General features: G+C 40.0%; 1 protein-coding gene across 3 annotated transcripts in view; it reads left to right on the top strand.

Annotated features, from left to right (window-relative positions):
• Positions 1 to 20,204, top strand: part of SOAT1 (sterol O-acyltransferase 1) — a 72,562-nt gene that overhangs the window by 47,239 nt on the left and 5,119 nt on the right. For all 3 annotated transcript variants that reach the window (XM_032862597.1, XM_032862599.1, XM_032862598.1), the window contains 10 exons: positions 7,389 to 7,537; positions 8,938 to 8,997; positions 12,410 to 12,517; positions 13,886 to 14,168; positions 14,909 to 14,987; positions 15,498 to 15,579; positions 15,897 to 15,942; positions 17,006 to 17,135; positions 18,795 to 18,892; positions 19,968 to 20,066. In XM_032862597.1, the coding sequence (XP_032718488.1) occupies positions 7,389 to 7,537; positions 8,938 to 8,997; positions 12,410 to 12,517; positions 13,886 to 14,168; positions 14,909 to 14,987; positions 15,498 to 15,579; positions 15,897 to 15,942; positions 17,006 to 17,135; positions 18,795 to 18,892; positions 19,968 to 20,066 (1,134 nt within the window). The remainder of the gene's footprint in view (positions 1 to 7,388; positions 7,538 to 8,937; positions 8,998 to 12,409; positions 12,518 to 13,885; positions 14,169 to 14,908; positions 14,988 to 15,497; positions 15,580 to 15,896; positions 15,943 to 17,005; positions 17,136 to 18,794; positions 18,893 to 19,967; positions 20,067 to 20,204) is intronic.

Genomic DNA, 20,204 nt, shown 5'->3' on the forward strand with positions numbered 1-20,204 from the left:
GAACAACAACTGAATTAGATACTTCAGAAATGTTCTTTGAAAGCTGAAAAGCGATGTCGATGTCAGTGTAGGTTGGTATTTGTGATAAGAAATTACATTATTTTAGAGCTTTATTGAGGTCCTTACATGTGGTAGTTAACTCTCTATTTTACATTAATGAGAATCCAAAATATCAAAACTAGTCAGATGGTGATACTATGTATTTCGCTGATTGAGGGACATTTTGGTTCTGCCCCACCCCCAATATTTTGTTTTCCTTCTTCATTGTATACACAGATTCACGTGGACAGTGTAGACACATCTAGGCTTATACCGCATAAGTCTTAATGGCAAAAATAGCATCAATTCATATGTCCAGTTACATATTTTTACACATTATTTTGTGGTATTTTTTTTGTGTTAAAATAATTTTTGAAAATGTGATATAAAATGATTTTGCAATCATTTGTATGAATGTATCATTCATTAATTACTAGGAATGTACTTTTACTACTCTCTGGTTTTCTAACATTTAACAATGACTGAGTGAAGGAGGTTGGTAAAGATGATGAGAAATGGCAGAATATATCAATCAGGTAAGATGGGGAGCTCCCTGAATAGATGAAAATAAATGTGTCAGCTTAGTTCGTATTGTTAATAATGTGATATCAGGAATATTGTAGTCTGACTTAAGCTGGGAGACAGCTCTGGATGTATTTTATTTTATTATTTATTTATTTATTTATTTATTAAAGATTTTATTTATTTATTTGACAGACAGAGATCCCAAGTAGGCAGAGAAGCAGGCAGAGAGAGATAGGAGGAAACAGACTCTTCTAGGCAGAGAAGCAGGCAGAGAGAGATAGGAGGAAACAGACTCTCTGCTGAGCAGAGAGCCCGATACAGGGCTCCATCCCAGGACCTGGGATCATGACCTGAGCCGAAGGCAGAGGCTTTAACCCACTGAGCCACCCAGGCGCCCCTGGATGTATTTTATTTTAAATAAAAAGGGATTATAGTTTAGAGCTCTAATTTCATTAGTTGGGTATCTTGAACCTTTGGCTTCCGGTATTAAGGATTATGCAGTAGTTAATGCTCAAGACTTAACTTCCAAACAAGTGTGTGTGTATTTAATATGGAGGAGGAGTTTATTACAGCGCACTGTTTATGACTGTAAACCTCTTTTACATTGGTGCATTCAAATGAAATGTTTGTTATAGGACTGATTTATTAGATTACCTACCATTTTCAGGCTACCTGTACACTGTTGACTTTTTTTTTAGGTTTTATTTTTGGCTTATGGTACTAAGCATATAGAAAATATTTTATTTTTTTTTTAAGATTTTATTTATTTATTTATTTATTTATTTGACAGAGAGGGAGAGAGAGAGAGACACACACACACAGTGAGAGGGAACATAAGCAGGGGAAGTGAGAGAGGGAGAGGCAGGCTTCCCACTGAACAGGGAGCCCGATGCGGGGCTCGATCCCAGGACTCTGGGATCATGACCTGAGCTGAAGGAAGACACTAATGACTGAGCTACGCAGGCGCCTCCATATAGAGACATTTTAGATCAAGTACAGTGGAAAGCAGTATAATGTTTTATGAACTCAGAGTCCTATAGATTGGGGGTTCTCAAAGTCACAGCTTTCAAGTTCTGTGATTTTGGACAAGTCACATTACTTGATTTGTTCGAGTTTGGCTCTCTCTTGGGTAGAATAGGAATTATGTTGCTTATTTCACAAAGATTGTTTTAGAACTAGAACTAGTCGTATATAAAAGCCTCTAACAGAGTATCTGGCATTTAGCAGTCACGGGCGTTGAATAAATCCCAGGCATTACCGACAATGGCAACAATAGTGATTTTTTTAGTCCCTTTTCCTTCATAACCTTTAGAAAGAAAGCAGGGCTAGGGAGTTCTTTTACACAAGTACTTTCTGCTTTTTGATAGACACTGAGTAAAGTCAGCAGTGGTGTGAGTAGGAGTTTCAGTGCCAGGGGTTGGTTTCAAAAGCTGTTTTGAAATATACTTAACGTCTACAATCTTGCCAGTTCCTTCGCTGAGTACTAGATGTGCAGTGATTAACAAAAAGACGTGCTGTTTAAACTCAGGTTGGGGAGGCAGACATTAAGGCATCAAGAAATAGAAATACATAGAATTTCAGATGGCATTAAATACAGTGAAAGAAATGAATAAGATGCAGTAGCTTTAGAGTGAATTGTTAGGGGAAACCTCACTTGAGTTAATTTAGTTTAAGACCTAAACATTGTATTACTTGTTCTATTGCGTTACCTGTTTTGCCCCAAAAGGTCCGGTTTCTGGTTCCACACCACTGTGGGTTTAAAAGATGGTCTGTATAAAGCCAGGCAGTGAGTCAGGGAAACAAGTAGTTCATGGTCTAGCAAGTAATACGACCTTGTGGAGTAGGAGTAGAATTTTTTATACACTGTTCTCAGTGTATGTTTTTACTTTGTGTTTCTCTCTGCCTTTTTTATTTTTTTCATGCATTTGTAAGGGTGATTTTATCTATTCATAAATGACCCTGCTCTCCTCTCATTCTAAGTAAGCCTCAGTTCAAGGTAACCTCTCCTTGGAGGGCTTTTTAGAAGAATTACCTTTCTAAAATGCAGATCTGAGCATGTTGTGTGTTTGAAACATCACTGGTTTCCCGTTGCCCTTTAGGAAAAAATGAAAAACTCTTGAAATGGCCCAAGGGCCTGTCACGCTGTGGCCTGTTGCTTCTTCAGCCTCACCTCTGATCGCTTACTTCTAACTGCTTTCAGTAAGTGTTCGGATGGTGGGGTCTTGGCTTCATGGTGGTGGTTCTTAGATTATTAGAAGTCGTCCAGTTCAGCTGCTTATTTTAAAAATGGGGTTTCTTTCAGAGGAGAGAGGGGTAAGGGGATGGGCAGAATGGGTGAAGGGGAAAGGGAGATACGGGCTTTCGGTTTATGGATGCTCATTCTCTGTCTCTCTCTCTCTCAAATGAGTAAGTGGAGTCTTCTTTGTTTTTTTTAGGATTTTATTTATTTATTTGACAGACAGAGATCACAAGTAGGCAGAGAGACAGGCAGAGAGAGGGGGGGAGCAGGCTCCCCGCTGAGCAGAGAGCCCGGGACCCTGGGATCATGACCCGAGCCAAAGGCAGAGGCTTTAACCCTCTGAGCCACCCAGGCGCCCCTTTACAGAGGTTTCTTGGGGTGCCTGGGTGGCTCAGTCACTTGGGTGTCTCATTCTTGATTTTGGCTCAGCTCATGGTTTCAGGATTGAGCAATAGAGCCCTGTGTCAGAGGTTTCTTTGAGCTCTAAAATACAATGATTTAAGCACTTGCTTTTCTAGTTTTTAATTAACTGCCTGCCTCCTTCCTTTGGTCGTCCTTCTGTCCATCTGTCATCGTGCTTGGACAATCATAATCCACGGGCTGAATGAAATTAATATTCATAGAGGTGAGGTTAAGAAGATCAGCATATTAGAAAGCCTGTAACACTCCAGCCTCCTTTTTCAGGTTACTAGTATCACATTGTTCTGATTTATAATGATCACAGTGTGATGTTCTGATTAATGACAGTTTCATATTAGGGGAGAACTCCAAAGGCAGGAGTGGAGCACTATTTGTACTGTATTTTTCTGTATTTCCTCTTACATGGGGGAGTGATAGCAACAAGCATTCACTCTTTTATTTTCATCAGTATTTAGATACATGAAAGGAAAGGCTAAGAAACTTGGTGCCCACAGCTGAGTTCTTCCTTGTGTCCTGGTGGCAGCAACTCCTGTGCACTTGAATTCCTTGGAAGAAGAGGAGAAATCTCAGCATTAAGAAATGAATATTAGTTATGCTGAGCAAAATAAGTCCATCAGAGAAAGACAGTTATCGTATGATCTCTCTGACAGGAGGAATTTGAGAGGCAGGGTGGGGAGTTGTGGGGGTAGGGAAGAAAAAATGAAAGAAGGTGGGATCAGGAGGGAGACAAACTATGAGACTCTTAATCTCACAAAACAGGGTTGCTGGGGGGAGGGGGGTATGGAGAGGGTGGCTGGATTATGGACACTGGGGAGGGTATGTGCTACGGTGGGTGCTGTGAAGTGTGTAAGCCTGGTGATTCACAGACCTGTACTCCTGGGGCTAATAATACATTATATGTTAATAATAATTTTATAAAAAAGAAATGCGTATTAGGCATCTGGTTAGTATAATGCTGTGTATAGGAATGTGGTAGACTTGAATTATTTCCTTTTAATAGTTCTGTTGCAGTGACATGGGTGGAGTATTGTGCTAAGCAGAAGTCATTCAGAGAAAGGCATTTCATTTATGTGGAATTTAAGAAACAAAACACGTGAGCATGGGAAAAGAGAGAGAGAGACAAACCAAGGAACAGACTCTGAGCTGGAGAGAACAAACTGATGGTCACCAGAGGGGAGTAGGGTGGGGGGTGATTTAAATAGGTGATGGGGATGAAGGAGGGCACTTCTAATGAGCACTGGGTGTTGTGTAGAAATGTTGAATCATTATATCGTACACCTGAAGGTAATATTATTACACTGTATGTTAACTAACTGCAATTTATTTACTTTTTTTTTTTTTTTTAAGATTTTATTTATTTATTTGACAGACAGAGATCACAAGTGGGCAGAGAGGCAGGCAGAGCGATGGGGAAGCAGGTTCCCCGCCGAGCAGAGAGCCTAATAGGGGGGCTTGATCGCAGGAACTTGGGATCATGCCCTGAGCCGAAGGCAGAGGCCTTAACCCACTGAGCCACCCAGGCGCCCCTACTTACTTATTTATAAAGATTTAATTTATTTAACAGAGCACAAGCAGGGGGAAGCAGAAGGATAGGGAGAAGCAGGCTCGCCACTGAGCAGGGAGCCCCATGGGGACCCCAGGACCCTGGAATCATGACCTGAGCTGAAGGCAGATGCTTAACCAGCTGAGCCACTCGGGTGCCCCCACTAACTAGAATTTAAATAAAAATACATATAAAAAATAGTTATAAGATGATTTTTATTGTGCTTTTTTTTTTCTTTTTTCTCTCTTCATTGGTTAGTTCTGACTGGGTTGGAGCAGCAGATAGCTGTAAGGTGATGACTGTGTCAGGTACTGTGCTGGGCATTTTTTGCAGGGGATTTGTTTTGGGGCTTTTAAAAAAATTTACACTAGTTTAGTAAATTAGATGTTTTTATTCATCTCAGCTTTGCACTTGAGTAACTGCTCATAAAAGTGAAAGAACTTGCCTGAGGCCACCACACTCAAGTGGTGGAGGTAGTATTTGAACCCAGGTCTGCCTGGCAGAAAGCTTCTGTCTCTTTACTACGTCACTACTCAGCACTAAAGACATCTTTTTCCTTCCTGCATATAAATTTTACTGCAGGAAAAGGAGACATAAATTAATCATATTAAAATGGAACTCTTGGGGCTGCCTGGGTGGCTCAGTGGCTTAAGCCTTTGCTTTGGCTCAGGTCATGATCTCAGGGTCCTGGGAATGAGCCCTGTATCGAGCCCTGTATTGGGCTCTCTGCTCAGCAGGGGGCCTGCTCCCCCCCCCCGCCCCGCCTCTCTGCCTACTTGTGTCTGTCAAATAAATAAAATCTTTAAAAAAAAAAAAAAAGAAAGAAAAGAAATAGAGCTCTTTTTAGTTCAGCATTCCTGAGATGTGTTCTGTCCTGTCTTTGGTGTGAGAGGTTGGGGTTGTAGATGGAGGGGTCGGGGCGAGGCTGTTGTGAAAGGAAGTTACAAGGAGACTTGACATCTGCATCACCTTATGTTGGCTCTCACGCTGTTGAGATGCCTGTGATTTTTCTTTTTTTACTCTTTCTCTTCTCTTTCCCCCGTTCTATTAGTCGGAATGCCCCTTTGTGACATTCACTACACTGTGAGTAAATTACGTCTTTCCTCATTGATGGACGGTGAGCTCAGTGAGAGCAGGGCTGTGTGTATCTTGCTCAGCACCTTTGGTGCTGAATAAAAATATTCCTAGTCGTCCAGATCTCTTTGGTTCCTAGGGTTGGATAGTGGGTTTTCCTGGGGTTGGATATTGGGTTAGGATAACAAGGGGTACTCTTATTGGTGGAGTGACCGGAAAAGATCAAAAGGAGTTTTGGAATATGGAGCAGAAGGAAGGAAATAGAAGTAAGGGGGAAAAGAAAAGGGTACAGTTGATAAAGAGGGTTGTTGTAGGTCTTCTCACTACAGGATGGGAAGCTGCAAGTTCTGTTGTATAAGGCAAAGGAGTGTGCAGGTGGGTTGTGTGGAAGGCCAAGCCAAGACTTGCTGGAAGACGTTGGCCGTGTGCTCTTCACTTTGAGTTGGGTGGATTAGGGCCTGATTTTTAACAGCTTTTACTGGCATTTGTGTAACATTTATTAATGATTTTTTTTTTTTTTTTCATATTTCTGGTCTGCTTAATCCAGTACTTAACTGGGAAGGAGACTGGTTGCAGAGTAGGAGGAATCCTAGTTAAAAGAAATGGTTTGACATCCTAAGCCATAGCTAAAGATTCCAGGCCTCTTTCTTAAAGTCGAGTAAAATTTCAGTGGACTGATGGGAGTAGGGAGCAAAGTTTTAAAACCTTTATTTTTATTATTTTTAAATTTTTTTTTTAGAGTAGGCTCTTCTTCCAATATGGGGCTTGAACGCACGACCCCAAGATCAAAAGTCACTTGTTCTGCCTACCAGCTGAGCCAGCCAGGCGCGCACCCTACCCCTGCCTTCTCTTCTAATCTCAGGTCTTACACTCCTCTTAAGCTTTGACATCCTCCTTCCTTGCTGCTTCTCAAACCTGTCCAGGTTCCCTGCTTTAGGACTTTCTACACTCGTGCTTTTTTTCTTCCTGGTACTTTTCCCACAGGTACCCACTAACTTGCTCTCTTACCTTCAAATCTCCAATGTCATGCTGTGTTTGAGGCTTTCCTTTGACCTCTGTGAAAAACACGTTCCCTGCCCTCCCCCATACCTCTGCATTATTTCTTACTGTACCACCATCTGGCATTCTCTGTGTCCTGTCTACCCTCATTGGAAATTTAAGTTCCATGAAGGCAGGGACTTGGTTTTGTTCATTGTTGTATCTCTAGTGCCTGGAACAACAGTGCCCAGAACTAGCACTTCCCTTCTACGTGGGACAGTGTTTCCATTGTCTCTTCATACCACTTTTCACTTAATCTTAATTCTTCCAAAGTTTTTGAGGTTCCAGCTCAACTCCTAGCTCAGAAAAGACACTTTTAATCATCTCCTAGTAGCTGTTGTGTAGAAACCAATTTTCTGTTTTTACTTCTGTGAAGTGACTTAACATGGACTTCTTTGATCCAACTCTGTTTAAGAGAATCCTTTGGAAAAATGTTAATAACCCACAAGCGTGTGTTAGTTCCTAATGTTTTTTGTTTGTTTTTTGTTTTTATTTGCTTTAAAATTCTAGGAATTGAAGCCATTTTTTATGAAGGAAGTTGGCAGTCACTTTGATGATTTTGTGACCAGTCTCATTGAAAAATCAGCATCCTTAGACAATGGTGGGTGTGCTATCACAAGCTTTTCTGTTCTTGAAGGAGAGAACAACCACAGAGCTAAGTAAGTATGAGTATTAGTTTCTTTTAGTGCAGACATGTTCTCTGATAATGCTCAGCAGTCGGAATCAGAACTGCAGTAAAAATGCCTGGTTTCACACCGTGGTGCCACTTTTTATTAGCTCTGTGTTGCCTTGGGCAAATTAACCACTTGAAAGGTGGATTTCTTCTTCTTTTGTTTTTTTTTAAGATTTTATTTATTTATTTGACAGACAGATCACAAGTAGGCAGAGAGGCAGGCAGAGAGAGTGGGAGGCAGGCTCCCTGCCGAGCAGAGAGTCCCGTGCGGGGCTGGTGTGGGGCTTGATCCCAGGACTCTGAGGTCATGACCTGAGCCAAAGGCAGAGGCCCAACCCACTGAGCCACCCAGGCACCCCGGGTTTCTTCATCTTAATATGAGGATTATAATAAATCTGGACCTCATTTAAGACTGTGTTGACTTACAGAACAAAAGAGCCAACACATGTTGCACGCTCTACATTTAAACCAATGAGTCCACGAGGTAGGTACTAGAACTGCTTGCCGCAAATTAGGATGCTGAAGTGTGGGACATTTACATGTCCAGGATCATACGGTGGGTATTGGAAGCCAGAGCCTTGCTCAGGAGTCCATGCCCTTTGTCACATCAGTAAAGTGCCTCTTTTTTGTACTCTATCCAGTACTTAGAGTAAAGTTCAGTGCAGTTGGTGTATATGTTTCTGATTGGTCGGGCATCCAGAGCAGCAGAAGGAAAGCTATCAAAGGCCAATATGCGCTAATAGCCATTCTGTGCTCTCTCCAATTTTATGCCCCAGTGGTCTCTGACAGTCATGTTCTGGATTACAGTTTGACCACTAATAGTTGACAGAGTGGGTGGTTGTGCAGAAAGCCCTAAAAAAGGTAATAATGCTAGATATTCACTATGTGAGATTTTAGTAACTGGAGGCAACCTATAAGATCAGGAGGCTGTTAGGGATTGTTGGGAGTCCTTTGATATTAGGGAGGGTGAAGGTCTCATAAATTTTCGTGCAGTTTCAGAGGACAGACCAGTAACAGCCTGTGAACTGGAGTATGGCTAGAGGCCTATCTCTTACCTTAGCGATGTTTAGGAGAAGGAAGAGGGGTTGCCAGTGTTTGATGCCAGGAATGTGTTTCCACAGGGGCTGGGCTGCGGTGTGCTTCTGAGTGCCGCTCTCCTGGGGTGTGCTTAACGTCTCTTCCTTCTCACCAGATCTGCATGTATCTACCTCATTGCATTTTTCAGGAGTAAATGACATGCATAAAACCCTTCATACCTGGGTCAGAGTGAGAAGGTGCTTTATTACATGCTTTAGTTGGTAATATTCCTTCTCTTAATGCATAGGTTTAAATGTCTTAAAATACTTGAAGTATTTATATTTTATTTTAATTTTTTGCTCTTCCTAGAGATTTCAGAGCACCTCCAGAACATGGAAAGGTTTTTGTTCTAAGGCAGTCTCTCTTAGAGTGAGTATTTTTAGTTGCTTTTATTAATTATAAGTTTGAATTAAAAACTACTCTGATTATTAAAATCACTGCTTAATCTATGCATGTTTAGTGAGATTGTTCTGAATTCATGGAAATCATTAGTTTTGGTACGTATTGTACATTTGCTGTCTTGCTCCTCCTTTGTGATTTTCTGGTTCTTTATGTAGTTTCAAAGGCGGGTTTAGAGGTGAACATGGTTATCTGTCCCCTGACAAATTTCTTGAAGTCGTATATACAGAAAATCGGTTACCCAAAAAGCTAGAACAAGCGTTTTCTAATTAGGTACTCTGCTCATGAGTGTTTTGGTGTTGCTGTTTCTTGGTATATTATGTATTTTTTATCTCTTATTTGGCTAGCTAGCTTAGAAACCTGATAGTTTTCTCAGACTTACTTTAAAACCCTGATTGTGTGAATTTTATAGAGAAAATTAGGCAGTATAAATTACTTATGGGACCTCATGTGTGAACGGAAAAAGATGTGCTTTGGGTAGGCAATGAGTATTTCTTTTGTACTATTCTCTGAGTAGATCATTTATTTATTTACTCAGTCGTTCCTCAGAATACTGCTGCAGTTTCACCTGTGTTAGGATAGGTCATCTGAAATAGTTGGGCTGGTGAAAATTACCTTGAGTGTCTTAATGTGCTTATTTATTTGTCAGTGAGAGAGACAGAGAGCACACAAGCAGGCAGAGTGGCAGGCAGAGGCGCAGAGAGAAGCAGACTCTGCTGAGCAAGGAGCCTGATGTGGGACTCGATCCCAGGAGCCTGGGATCATGACCTGAGCCAAAGGCAGTGGCTTAACTGACTGAGCCCCCCAGGCATCCCTTAATGTGCTTTTTTAAAAACAACATCTTACATTTATCATAGTTTACTTTCTGTATGCCACCTTGATCTATATTTGATGAGAAGGCCATATATCTAGGGGAAGATAAATTATTTTGAACATTATAAGATTGTAATGATAGAATTGTACTAAAAAAGAGCACTTAAAAAAAAAGTTATTTATTTACTGGAGAGAGAGAGACAGATAGCCAGAGACAGCAGGAGCAGGGATTAGAGGGAGAAGCAGGCTCCCTGCTGAACAGGGAACCCATGGTTGGGGCTCAGTCCCAGGACCCTCTAACCATGACCTGAGCTAAAGGCAGATCCTCAACCGACTGAGCCACCCGGGCGCCCCTAAAGTATACTTCAATTACAAAGCTTTTTATTTTTTTATTTTTTAAAGATTTTATTTATTTATTTGAGAAAGAAAATGAAGGCATGCAAGCATGAGAGAGGAAGGTCAGAGGGAGAAGCAGACCCCCTGCTGAGCAGGGAGCCTGATGTGGGACTTGATCCCAGGACTCCAGGATCATGACCTGAGCTGAAGGCAGCTGTTCAACCAATTGAGCTACCCGGGCGCCACTAAAGTATACTTCAATTACAAAGTTTTCTTTTTTTTTTAAGATTTTATTTATTTATTTGACAGATCACAAGTAGGCAGAGAGGCAGGCGGTGGGGAGGTGGTTGTGGAGAAGCAGGCTCCCCGCTGAGCAGAGAGCCCAATGAGGGACTCGATCCCAGGACCCAGGACCTGAGCCGAAGGCAGCGGCTTAACCAACTGAGCCACCTAGGCGCCCCTACAAAGCTTTTTAAAAGAGATTTTATTTATTTTAGAGAGAGAGAGAGAGAGTGCGTGCACATGTGCCAGTTGGGAGAGGGGTAGACGGAGGAGGGAAGCAGAGTCCCTGCTAAGCACAACACCCTGCCAGTGCCCTGCTGGAAAGAAAGGCTAAAAAGAACAATACCACCTCACACTAGTTAGAATGGCTAAAATTAACAAGACAGGAATAACAGATGTTGGCGAGGATATGGAGAAAGGGGAACCCTCTTAACACTGTTGGTGGGAATGCAAGCTGGTGCAGCTCCTCTGGAAAACAGTATGGAGGTTCCTCAAAAAGTTAAAAAATAAAGCTACCCTATAACCCAGCAATTGCACTATTGGATATTTGCACCAAAGATACAGATGTAGTGAAAAGAAGGGGCACATGCACCCTATAGCAGCAATGTCCACAATAGCCACACTGTGGAAGCAGCCGAGATGTCCTTCAACAGATGAATGGGTAATGATGTGGTTCATATATACAATGGAGTATTACTCAGGCATCAGAAAGGATGAATACCCAACTTTTGCATCAACATGGTTGTAACTGGAGGAGATTTTGCTGACTGAAATAAGTCAATTATCACAGGGTTTCAGTAATATGTGGGATATAAGAAATAGTGCAGAGGACAGAAGGGAGGGAAAACTGAATGGGAAGAAGTCAGAGAGGGAGAAAAAACCATGACAGAATCTTGACTCCAGGAAACAAACTGACGGTTCTGGAAAGGGAAGTGGGTGGGGGGCTGGGGTAACTGGGTGATAAACTTTAAGGAGGGCGCATGGTGGAACACTGGGTGTTATATGCAACTAGTGAATCATTGAACACTGTATCAAAAACTAATGATGTACTTACTATATGTTGGCTAATTGAATTTAAATTAAAAAAATTTAAAAAAAAGCTAAATCTCTACCACGACTACTGAGATCATGACCTGAGCTGAAACCCAGAGTTGGATGGATGCTTAACCACCTGAGCCATCTGAGCACCCTCCTAAAACATTTTTTTAACCAGGGAAGTAAAACACATATTTTATGGCTCAGGTTGATTTTTACTGGAATTTGAAGATCCTTAATCCGGGTAATCTAAAATATCCTTGAAAAGTTAGTGTAGATGTGAGCACACATCTTGGCAAAAACAAAGCTAAAAAAATTTGTTTCAGTGAAATATATAAAAGTACCTCTCCGAGAAAATGTCATCTGGAAAGTCGTTGCTCTATTTTGGAAATAGCCCTGTTTTAATCAAATAAAAAGATAGGTGAGGATAGAAAATAACAATATTTGTAAATGGTTAAGTTTATAGACATGTAGGGTAGTAGTTGGATTATAGAATAGCACTTAATAGTAGTTAGGTATAGGGGGTGGAATGTAATATGATTAAAGACAAACACTTGTTAACATTTGGAATAGTTTTTGTGTTTCCTGTTTTGCCTACCTGAGAAGCACTCACTTTTGGCAGGTTTTCAAAAATGCTCCCCATTTGCTTTAAGTGTTTGATATCCATACTGTTCTCTAGGGGTAGTATCATTTTATTGGAAAGAGCCTTACCCTAAGCTTTTACATTCAGTTTTTACCTTGGCTGTGGCATTTATGGTCTGTGCTTCACATTTAATATTCTGTGATTCCTCTTGGAGATGTTTAGTCATGATTACTATTTGAGGGTGGGTTAAGAATGTGCTGAACTGCCTTAAAGACTTTAATGTATGGTATTTTAAAATGAAATACAATTTCATTGTTCAAACTGTATTTACAGTGAGCTGTTTGAGGTGGACCACATCAGAACAATCTATCACATGTTTATTGCCCTCCTCATTCTGTTTATCCTCAGCACACTCGTTGTAGATTACATTGATGAAGGAAGGTAAGACAAGAAAAAAGACTTTGGCTAGTTGATGCATGGGGTGTTGGGAGTTTTCATGGTATTTAAATTGTGGTAAATTTTGGTGTTTCGGGTGAATTTGCTTCAGAAAATCGCAAAGCAGCTGATTGGAGGGTGATATTCTTTTCTCCCAAAAAGGACAACTAAAGGAATATTAGAAGTTTTAATACTTTTATTTATTTATTTTTTTACCTTTATTTTTAAAATGGTCTATTTTAGGAGTCCATAATTGGTAGTTTCTAGGTAATTTCCAGATGGGAGAATTCTGTATATATGATTTAAAAATTTTCTCGCTGTGGTATGCATTTCAGGTTATTATAAAAAATAAGGAGCTTATTAGAATTTCATGTTTGAAAAACTTTTTTTTTTTCTTTTAAAGATTTATTTTTTAGGGGGAGAGAGTGCATAAGCATGTGTGCGTGAGTCGGGGGTGGGGCAGAGGGTGGGGGTGGGGGAGAGAGAGGGCGGTGGGGAGGAGTCTGAAGCAGACTCCAGATTGTAGGTGGAGCCTGACTCAGGGCTCCATCCCAGGACCTGGAGATCATGACCTATGCTGAAACAGTCAGACACCCAACTGATTGAGCCACTTAGGTGCCCTGAAAAACTTTTCTTTTTAATATAAAAGTGAAATAAAACTTAAAAAATGACAGTGTGGTAATCATCCACCAAATTATGTACATTATTAGAAAATTATATTTTGAGGTAATGGTATAATAGTGTATTAATAATAGATTTTTGAATTCTTTTTTCTGAAAAATCATCTTTTTTTTTTTTTTTAAAGATTTTATTTATTTATTTGACAGAGAGATCACAAGTAGACAGGCAGGCAGAGAGAGAGGAAGGGAAGCAGGCTCCTGGCTGAGCAGAGAGCCAGATGCGGGGCTGGATCCCAGGACACTGGGATCATGACCTGAGCGGAAGGCAGAGGCTTAACCCACTGAGCCACCCGGGCGCCCCCTGAAAAATCATCTTTTGAACATAGGTGATCGCTGTTTGAATACTTTTATGTATTAGATTATCTTAAGAGTTTAAAATTTATTAATGATAGTCTCTAATCACTGCTTAAAGTTTTATTATTTTAGGTTATCTTGGGTATCTTATGTTCAAATACTATATTACCTTAGGACTTTTAGAATATTTATTGTTGGGTTATATTGTGAAGCAGAGGCTTAGAAGCACCTTTTCTTCTCGTACAACTTTACCCTCATGACCACGATGATGTTGTGTTTTCTAAGTTTGAGAGTTCTAGGTGTGAAAGTTTTTTGAGTTTTGAGTTTTGAGTTCTGTGAGTCAGTCAGTGCATATTGAAAATTTACTTTTGTGCTCTTTCTCTGTGCTTTTTCTCCCTAGGCTGGTGCTCGAGTTCAGTGTCCTGTCTTATGCTTTTGGCAAACTTCCTGTTGTTATGTGGACGTGGTGTACCATGTTCTTGAGTACACTTGGTGTTCCCTATTTCCTCTTTCAACGTTGGGCCAGAGGTTATAGCAGGAGTACTCACCCAGTGGTCCATTCTCTCTTCCACTGCTTCCTTTTCATGGTCTTCCAGATTGGCGTTCTAGGTTTGGGACCAACGTATGTTGTATTAGCATATACGCTACCGCCAGCTTCCCGGTGCATTGTTATACTTGAACAGGTAAGGTTTTGAGGATTGCCCGATGCAATGCTATGTTTTGTTAAAAGAATAATACTGGTATTCTGTTACTTTCAATTGTATTAGTTGGGTCAGTTTTCCTGTTCTTCATGCTATTATTTATAAAATTAAAGTTTTAAACTAGATCATCTCATGTCTTAAAATTCATACTAGCTTCAGTGTTCTTTGATTCTTGGTAATGAAATTATATTGAGCTGTTTAGGATGAATTCAGATTTTATTCTTGAACACTTTGTAGAAGTCATTTATTTATTTTTATTTATTTATTTATTTTGTAGAAGTCATTTATATGATAAAGTTGTTTTGTAGTTAAAAACTCTGCCTTTGAGGTTATCAGATTCATTGTTTTGTCATATAAACTGTTCCCGTCTAAATAAAGGATTTATTTTGTTTATATACCCTTCAGAATTTTTGGACTTAAATTGGCTGGCTGTTAATGCTCTGAAGGACTGTTGAAGGAGACTGTCTTTGAACAGGCTTTTAATTTCTTATTGTAATATAACTATAATAGATAGTGCTGTTAGATGCAGAATAATTTGAGTAATAACTTGTCCTTGTTTACACTTTGTTTTTCATTTGTTTTATTGCATAAACATGAATTCGAGTTGGTGTATGCAAAATTAGGAAGTTCTTCATATGATTTAGTGCTGTTCTGGGGTTGCTTATAGGAGACAAGACAATGGCAGAAAGTTCATCTTTTTTTCCTCTCCCCTTCTTTTGTAGATTCGTTTCGTAATGAAAGCCCATTCATTTGTCAGAGAGAATGTGCCTCGGGTACTAAATTCAGCTAAGGAGAAATCAAGTATGTAATTTCATTAGGTCAAGGATTATTCAATGGATTATTTCAAACTTTGTATTTAGTGGGATGGCGTTTTACATTCTGTAGATGTTATGTTGGATTTTAAAGATGTAGGATCCATATTGATTTGGAAGACTATCTCACTATTTCTTCATTGTCCCCATTTCGTCTTTGTACCTACAATTTAAAAACACTGATCACCAGAGTGTTAAGCTTTACCTTACTTTCATAGAGTGTTAATAGACTCATTACCCCCATGTGTGCTTACTCTTTGAATTGCTGCTTCAAACTCTAGAAGGTATTTCTAAGTCACAGAAATAGCTTAGTTTAGAGGGATTGATAATACTGAATCAATATAAGGGTAAGAAGTCACTCTGGGAGATAAGAAATGATAGGAACTAAGAGAAGTCATTTTTTTACTCTTCCCTATTATATGCTTGCTTATTTCTCCCTTTTAGTTTTGCCAGGAAAAACTGAAGAGTGTCTGATCTAACCAGAGTTTCCCTTTTCCAGAAACGATTCCAATACCCACAGTCAACCAGTACCTGTATTTCCTGTTTGCACCTACCCTCATCTACCGTGACAACTATCCCAGGTATCTGTTCTGTGAACCAGAAATGTGTTGAGCAGCAGAAGTGTAGCGTGAATGAGGTGGGATAGGTAGGCAGGGGCCAGTTCATGTAGGGTTACAAAGAACATAAAATGAGTTTTAATTTTCTTGCTGGCTTGGGAAAGCTCCAGATGGTGGTGATTCTAGCAATCCAGTTTGATTATGGTGATTCTTGACAGAATTATACAGGCATTCCACATGGGAAAAATGATGTGTTCTCTGTGGAAAAAACATTACGAGGATCTTTTATTAAAGTACAACTTACTTTATTTAGAAAACTTATTTTCTTTCTTTCTTTTTAGGACTCCCACTGTAAGATGGGGTTATGTTGCTATGCAGTTTTTACAGGTGCGTTTTTTCTTTAATCACTAAGATTTGTAGATTAGTGGGACATGGAGATTCAAATTTATAATAATAATTTATTTAGAGTGTTGGTAAATTCATGTCTACTGGGAACTTTAGACCTCTTTCTAAAGTCTTTTAAATTCTTTACCAGTCCAGTAGATGGTCTTTGTCTTGCCAACGTCAGAAGCAATTTCCTTCAGTAAAAGAGTTTAAATTCTTTCTGTTTGGTTACTTCAGTAAGCATCTACATTAATTCCCCCCGCCTTTACTTTTTTTTTTTTTTAAAGATTGTATTTATTTATTTGACACAGAGATCACAAGTAGGCAGAGAGGCAGGCAGAGAGAGAGATCACAAGCAGGCAGGCAGAGAGAGAGGGTGAAGCAGGCTCCCCGCTGAACAGAGAGACCGATGTGGGGGCTCCATCCCAGGACCCCAGGATCATGACCCGAGCCAAAGGAAGAGGCTTTAACCCACTGAGCCACTTAGGCTCCCCTCCTTACGTTTTTTTATTTTGGGATATATTGTGGGTATGTTGTGACAGCTTCCCCATTGCCACCCCTGCCCTTCTCCATCAGAATCATAAGTCCCAGGAGATCCATTTTAAACTTTTTTTTTTTTTTTTAAGATTATTTATTTATTTATTTGACAGATAGAGATCCCAAGTAGGCAGAGAGGCAGGCGCAGAGAGAGAGAGAGAGAGGAGGAAGCAGGCTCCCCGCTGAGCAGAGAGCCCGACTTGGGGGCTCGATCCCAGGACCCCAGGATCATGACCCGAGCCGAAGGCAGAGGCTTTAACCCACTGATCCACCCAGGTGCCCCGCCCATTTTAAACTCTTAATCTCAATTGGACACCCAGGTGGTAAAGGGTTGGGAGAAGATTATGACAGAAACTAGCTGTGTAACGTCTCTGAAGGATTGCAGTCTGGCAGTCTTACATACTTAAGAACATACATATGAACGTTAGTCTAAGGGTCACATATCTATCTTCCTTTGAAGGAAAAACAATCACCGTCTTTCCTTATATCAATCCATCAGTATTACAACTATATCTCTGTTATATTCTAGGTTTTTGGTTCCTTTTTTTATGTGTACTACATCTTTGAAAGACTCTGCGCCCCCTTGTTTCGGAACATTAAACAGGAGCCCTTCAGCGCTCGTGTTCTGGTCCTATGTGTATTTAACTCCATCTTGCCAGGTAACATGGGTACTGGTTAATGTGGCCATTCATGAAGTTGTGAGGAAAAAAAGCTGTTGCACAGGCACAACTTTGATTTTCCTGCTTTTTGCTCTGAAGTCATCTCTACATCTGTCCTCATCTCGACTTCTTTCCGTCTGTTTTCGTAAGTGAGTATACTTCCAGGTTCAGGCCAGTCTTTCTCTTTGTCTTCTTTCATTCAAGTTTTGCTTTTTTTGGCTGTGGGTAGTCCATATTTATGCCTGATCTTCCTGTTCAGTCTTCAGTCCATTGTAATTTTGCTACTAATCAGCCAGGATGCTGATGGCCTTTACTGAAGTCTCTCCTGATTCTAAATCTGGTAGATGGTTTAGCCCTTATTTGGTTTCATCTGCATGAAGCATTGTTTGCATCCACAGTGTGAAATTTCTCTCTTGCTACTCATTCTCTTTCTCCTTTCTTTCTGGCCATTGCTCAGTCTCCTGACTTGATTCATATTTTTTTCTAGAGGTACATGAGTACCTATCATGTGCCAGGGGTTGAGGACCTACCTACCAGTGAAGAGGACATAACATGCTCTTTATTCTCTGGAAGCTTGCAGTTCAATTGCATTTACAGTTTCCTTTACTTACTCTCTTTTCTCTACCTGTCAGATGTTGGTCATGTTTTCTGTTACCTTCTTTCTTCCTTAACCTCCGTCCCAGACTCCTAGGTAACCCTCCCTGATTGCCCCTCCCAAATTGACTCCAATAAATTATTTTATCTGTCCCTTTAACAGAATATGTATTAAATACATATCTTCTTCACTAGGCTACAAATTCCTTGAGATCAAGAATTGTGTTTTAACAGTGACCCAGTCTTTCCCATATTGTCTAATGCATAAGAGATGATCCATAAATATCTTTTGATATTTTTTGAATAGACAGGTGAATGAAAGGGACGGGCATAAAAATGGCTCTTTTGCAATGTAGTGTAGTAAGTAGGATAAGCAAAGTGCTGACGAACTTTGTATCATATTGGATATGACATTTAATATTGGGTATTGAGAAATAGGTGTTTGGCAGAGAAGTAGTGGAAACATGCTTCTAGGTAGTGGTTGGAAGCAAAGGCATGGAGTATCTCAGAACGGCAGAAGTCCAGGTATGGACGATGTTTACAACACTGGGAATAGAGTCAGAGATAAGGTAACCTTGTCACTGTATATTTAGGGGGCTGTCTTGCACATTATAGGATATTTAGCAATATCCTTCCTCTAAAAACTAGATACCAGTAGTATGACGCTTACCCCTTGAGTTGTGACAACGAAAAGTGTCTGCAGAATTGTCAGATGTTCTCTAGGGGACAAAATCTCCCACAGTTTACAGCACCTCGTTTAGAGGAATGCACGAGGGCCATATGTTGAAGGGCTTTGGGTACCACGTTAAGCCATACATCAGGCGTTTCCATTCAAAACAGGCTGGGTCATTTGTTATCTATAAAACCCACTTGGCAGGAATTTAATGCTTTCTAAAATTAAAAAAACTTCCAAAGAACATGGTGTCACTCTTGAATGGGTAAGCTAGAACAGTAACTTTTATTTTACAGAATAATTCTAGCTTTTAAGCACATCATGACATAAAATTAACTGCTTTGCGTGAGCTATTTGGAAAAGACTCTTAATATCGTTAATCTTATTTTTAGGTGTGCTGGTACTGTTCCTCATGTTTTTTGCCTTTTTACACTGTTGGCTGAATGCTTTTGCTGAGATGTTACGCTTTGGTGACAGGATGTTTTATAAGGTAATGCATACTTGGACTCCTTTCTTTGCACATTTTATTTGTGCACTTAACATCCTCATTGTTGAGTATTTGAACATCGTTGGCTACTAGCTTTTTAGCATAAACATTGTGAAGTTCTTTTTCCATAAGTTTTACCAGTATTAATTCTGAGATTCTGATGTTGATATGCTTAGCACAGGCTCACAGCCTTATCTTCTACCTCTAATATCTGTTCTCTTGAAAAAGCATATGGTTTCTGTTGGATCCTGTATCGGTGGGAAGGTGTGTGTTCAGAGGGCATCATGAGACTTCGCAGATCATTCTTTTGGAATTGACTGTCTGGTGCTGTAGGAGTGATCTTAGCAAATTATTTAAGACTGTTGAATAGTTCATAAAGGAAATAACTTTTCCCTCCTTTGTTTTGAAAGACATTAATTATACTTAAATAGTATTCTCACACAGTTGGAATTAAGCTCTAGATGAGACAGGGTGTTCATAGTGTTCTGTAATGCTGCGTAAAGCCCTCTAGGGTTCTGTTTGTTTGTGGTGGTTCTGGTAACACCCAGAGCCTTGCACTCCTTTCTCCAAGAAATGGGGGTGTCTATTGCAGCATCTGTCTGATTCCATGGGTCTGATATTAAGATCAGGAGGGATATGTTACAGGTAACCATTGTCTCACTCCTTGTACAATGTAAATTTTGTCATTTATGGTACCAGCGGGGCAGTTCTTAGAATTCTCTCCCTGTGTTTTAGCAATGTAAGGGGATATACTGATCACTATTTAGGTGAACCTTAGATTTAATGATTCTCTATGTTCTGTATCTTCGATCATAACTTTTTTGATAATGGGACAAAGTAAAGTTGGGGACTTCATCATATATGGAACTAAAATTCATATATTGAGCACTAATAACCAAAATGCCTTTTAAGATTTTTCTGACATCAGCGTATAGACTAACGGATTGTCGTAACACATTCTGGATATTATTTTGTGTGTGTATGTTCTTTAGGAATATTCAGGGGGTTTTGCTTTGGTTGTGTGTGTGTATGTGTGTGTGTGTTTGTGTAGTTCTAAACCTTTGTTTTTTTTCCTCAGGATTGGTGGAACTCCACATCATACGCTAACTATTACAGGACCTGGAATGTTGTGGTTCATGACTGGTTGTATTACTATGCTTACAAGGACTTTCTCTGGGTTAGTGGCAAGATACAGTTGATGTGAAAGAAATAGAGATCCTTTTCCAGAAAGTTTGTTGTGTTGTTATTTTTTTTTTTTTTTTAAGATTTTATTTATTCATTTGACAGAGATGACAAGCAGGCAGAGAGAGAGAGG

Source organism: Lontra canadensis, unplaced genomic scaffold, assembly GCF_010015895.1.
Source record: "Lontra canadensis isolate GAN:19392208 unplaced genomic scaffold, GSC_riverotter_1.0 scaffold24, whole genome shotgun sequence".
Lineage (NCBI taxonomy): Eukaryota > Metazoa > Chordata > Mammalia > Carnivora > Mustelidae > Lontra > Lontra canadensis.